At 20.2% G+C, this 5,194-nt stretch overlaps 1 protein-coding gene across 1 annotated transcript; it reads right to left on the bottom strand.

Moving 5' to 3' along the window:
- Positions 1–179: 179 nt before the first annotated feature.
- PRSY57_0317900 (cleavage and polyadenylation specificity factor, putative) lies at positions 180–3,434 on the bottom strand (the record flags this gene model as incomplete). Its single annotated transcript, XM_012905803.2, has 1 exon — positions 180–3,434. The coding sequence occupies one exon, from the start codon at positions 3,432–3,434 to the stop codon at positions 180–182; it is 3,255 nt and encodes a 1,084-aa protein (XP_012761257.2).
- Between the last annotated feature and the right edge of the window lie 1,760 nt (positions 3,435–5,194).

Raw genomic sequence — 5,194 nt, forward strand, 5'->3', positions numbered from 1 at the left:
TTTTTTTTTTTGTTATTTGTCTATTTAATTTATCATTTGTCTTAAAAATTGTTTAAGAATTTATAAGATATAACATAAAAAAAAAATTACAGAAAAAAGAAAAAATTTTCAAACAAATAAGTACGCACATATATATATATATATATATATATATGTAATACTTATAATACTTATTTGTATTATTCCATTTGATTATATTTATGTAGACATTTTATAAATTTTTGAATAATTGAATTTGGGTAGTCATCAACATAGGACCATTGCATGATCAAATTATTTTGTCCATCATGGATAGCTCTTAAGGAATGGAAGGATAAATAAAAAAAATAAGAATCGTTATATTTAACATTTTTAATAAGAACTCGTTTACCTAGAAAATCGATTTTATCTTTATTTTCTGTATTAACAATTTCTTGAAAAAAGGCAAGAACAAAATTATAAAAGGTTTGATATGCAACGGTAATAATTTCTTTAAATCTTAAATTAAGTAAAGGTAGATTAACTTTATCTTTTTTCAGAACAAAATTAAAAGGTTTTGGTTCATCATTGGATGAGCTATCATTTTCAAGTACATCTTGTTCATAGATATTATTATTATTATTTATTTGATGTTCGTTTATATGTTCGTTTATATGTTCGTTTATATGTTCGTTTATATGTTCGTTTATATGTTCGTTTATATGTTCGTTTACATGTTCGTTTATATGTTCGTTTACATGTTCGTTTATATGTTCGTTTATATGTTCGTTTATATGTTCGTTTATATGTTCATTTATATGTTCATTTATATGTTCATTCTTGTATTTGTCATCACTATGAATGTTATTTTTTTTTATTAAAGGTTTTTTTTTTTTTTGTGATATATCACTTTCTTCATTATCATTATTACTAATGGGGCTAGTCTCATCATCGTCACTTTTTGGAGACTGAATTGTTATGTTAGATGAAGAATACATGTTTTGATTTGTGAGATAACAATTTGAATTATTTTTATTTATTAGATCATTTATATTAGTTATTATATGTTCATTTTTGTTTTCTCCTACAAAATGTTCATCTATATATAGATGATCGATTACATTTGACATATTAGCATTTTTTGGTGACTCATATGAATGATTCAAATAATTATTAAAGCATTTATTTTTATTATTTTTATAATTATGACAATTATCATAATTTGTTTGTATATTAATTTTTTTTTGAATTAATTTATTACGAACTTTAAGTTTGTGTTCATGGATAGCCTTTTTCTTTTTATCTTTTTTAATAATTTTGTTTAATTCATTATTTTTTTTATGATAATTACTTATTTTTTCATTTTTATATAAAAACAATTGATCTGAATTAATTTTTTGTTCTTTATGTTGAATTATGATTGGTATATGTTTTGTTTTTAAATATTGTAATAAATTTTTTTTTGAAAAAAGGAAAATATAAGGTTTATGAGTTAGTGGTATATAAAACATATATGCATTAAATGGAACTTTAATTTTTTTGTTTACATATGTACATTCTTTTTTTATTTTATTATTTTTTTTTTTCTTATTTTCATTTATATAAAGACCCTTTTTTTGTATGTTTGTAGTGTTTATGTGTTTATGTTTGGTGATTTTTTTTTTTAGTTGTAATATATGTTTATGAATATTTTTATGGATATATATATAATTAATATTATGTTTTATAAAATCAAAATGACATTGTTGTCCTAAAGATGGGCACATAGAATTAATCATGTGTTTATTTGAAATATATTTCGCTAGTTTCTGCATGCCGTTTTTTTCACCATGAACAAATATAACATTTTTTGGAGACACATGTTTAATAAGTTGTTGAATACCATTAGAATCAGCGTGTGCAGAGAATGATAAATAAATAATTTTACATAAAACTTTAATATATGTAGTACCATCTAAAGATATTTGTTTTTCTCCCATAATTAATTTATGACCAACAGTACCTTGTACACAATAACCTGGTAAAACGATTAGATTTTGTGGATTTCCTGCCCATGCTTTAAATGCTTTAAGAGAAAGTCCGGTATGTAACATTCCGGGTGTTGCAAATAAAACCATAGGTCTTTTTTCATTTAAATAATTATTTAAAAATGGAGATATGTTTGCAAAATCAAAGAGATTTTCTTTTTCATTGGACATACAACTACTATTAATCCATGAAGAATAAATCTTATAATATTTATTTGCATTTTCTGTAAGGCCACAACCAAAATATATAGGATAATGTATTTTCATTTTTTTCCAATAATCATCTAATAAAATAGATAATTCTTGTGCTCTTCCTATTGCAAAAACAGGAATAAGAACTTTTCCTCCTTTATGTACACATTCGTGAACTAAATTACACAATTCTAATTCTGAAGCTTTTTTAGTTGGTCTTACATAAGTTGCATAAGTTGATTCAGATATGAATATTTCAGGATTTAAGGATGGTATATTAGCACTACCTAAATGTTTATCTGGTATAGTATTATAATCACCTGTATAAATTACACTAAAATTTCTTACTTCAATTTTATATATACATGCTCCTAAAACATGTCCTGCATAATATGGTGTTATGGACATATCACCTAATTCAAATGTTTCATTTATTTGTAATCCAATAACTTTATCAATACAATTATATATATTATCTTCATTAATATTCCATGGATCTTTTTTTATACAATTAATATTGTAATTTAATAATTCATCTGATTTTTCATTTAACATTTTTATTTGTCTTTCAAAATTTTTTTTCTCCCATTTCATATCAGTTACACGACAGCTATCTAATAATAGAATGGGACTTAAGGCTTTCGTAGGATAACTCATAAGTATTATTCCTCGATATTTTAATATTTCTGTAAAAAATGGTAATGCACCTATATGATCCATATGAAAATGACTTATAATCACACAATCTATTATTTCATTTATCCTTTTTAAATTATTTATTAATTTCTCTTTATCGGTTATGCTACTATTTACTATACTTATATTTACAACATCCGTATTGGAATTATCATAAAAGTTTGGTTCTTCGACATTTTCTTCTACTTTTACTTCTACTTTTTCTATATCTCTATTATTTTTTTTCTGGCCTGAATTATCTTTATAATCATCATTTATATTATTTATATTATCATCATTTATATATTCATCATTTACATTCTCTTCAATTTCACCATCTTCTATATTCTCTTCAATTTCATCATCTATATACTCTTCTTTTTGACATTGATTAATTTTATCTGGGCTCCTTATCAATAAATTAAAATTCGGATATTTTCTTTCATCCTTATAGCCCAAATGGCAACCACAGTCAAACATGACTTTTCTATTTTCTAGCTCGACGATAACACAAGACCTCCCCACCGTTTGGCCTGCGCCGAGTACTTGTATAATAATCTTCGTCTGGTGGTAATAATTCATCATACAAAAAAAAAGGGAATTATATAAAATGATATATAAAATGATATATAAAATGATAAGATATGATATGATATGATATGATATGATATAATATAATATAAAATAAGATAATATTACATAATGTTATAATAACCAAAATGAAAGAGAATGTTCTATATTTTATATTGGCAGACGGATGTGAAAAAATATTCAACCCAAGTAATCATTATTTTGACATATAAATGAATATATTATGGTCTATTTGTATACTTTTTTTTTTTTTTCAATATGTGTTTTATTATAAAAATTGATTCAAATAAAATGTTATAAATAAATCCAAGCAAAAAAAAAAAAAAAAAAAAAAATATATATATATATATATATATATATTATAAGATAGATTTTATATAACTCTTAAAATATTATAATGGACAAAGGTTACATGTACATATATATATATAACATATGGGAAGCTTTGTAAAAAATTAAGAGAAACTTATATGTTACATTTATTTAAATTATATTTTTAAAATTTGTAAAATATACTTTTTCCTTATTCTAGCGAACTCTTTTTTTCTATATATGTATTTTTTTTAATGATACAAAAAAATCGGGATTTTAGTAATGCATTCCAAAATAAAAAAAATTAAATAAAATATAAAATAAAGAAAAATATTAAATCTTAAAAATATTATATTATATATATATATATATAATAAATTTATTTATAATAATCTACATAACATATTTGCCAATTTTAAAAATGAAAAAAAAGGGGTCAATTGAATATATATTATATGTTTTCTTATATTTATATTTTATTTATTTTTTTTTTTTATTTTTTTTTAAATCTATAATTTAAAAAATTAAATATTTTTTTTTTATTACATTTATTTGGACTTTAGAGGTATTTCATATTAGAATGAAAATTATTTTAATATATATATATATATAATATTATATATATATATATATACATACATACATATAATTTTTTTATACATCATTTTTTATGTATGGTATGACAATTTATTATAAACCTATAAAAAGTATTTACAAATATTTTTCATAAATTTTTAATAACATTTAAAGATGTGCCTTTAAAATATGTTATATAAAAATATTATATTTTATATATGTTTATTTTTCTTTTTTTTGATAATATTTCTCATGTTTTAATTTAAGAAACCAAATTTTATATGTAGAACAATTAGGATATGATATAATTTATTCTTATATTTGTAATATATATATATATATATAATATATATATAATTTCAAAATGAACCATTCTTTTGGGAAATTTGTTCATCATGTTTTTGTCATATGTTTAATGGTTTAAACGAAAGATTATTTTGTTTTTAACATAATTTAATTTATTTTAAACATATTATGAATTAAAAAAAAAAATAATAATAAAAATGTTTTCATTTATATTATATATATATATATATATATATATATTTATTTATTTATTTATATATTAATATATAAAAATGTAGAAAGAGTTGATAAAAATTCGTTTCTTTGTAAACAACATTTTGTTTTAATAATAAAATAAATAAAAAAAAATTTAAATAAGTGAACATTATAATATATATTTAATATTATTATTATATAAAAAAATTATAAGTTTCTTTTCCTTAAAAAAAAAAAATATATATATATATATATTGTATAACATCCAAAAATTATAGAACTAAAGGTTCATATTGAATTAAGCATGAAAATAAATTAAAGTCATATTAAGGGAATTTTTTTTTTTTTTTTTTTTTTTTTTT

The sequence above is a fragment of the Plasmodium reichenowi genome, chromosome 3 (assembly GCF_001601855.1).
Source record: "Plasmodium reichenowi strain SY57 chromosome 3, whole genome shotgun sequence".
NCBI classification, from domain to species: Eukaryota; Apicomplexa; class Aconoidasida; order Haemosporida; family Plasmodiidae; genus Plasmodium; species Plasmodium reichenowi.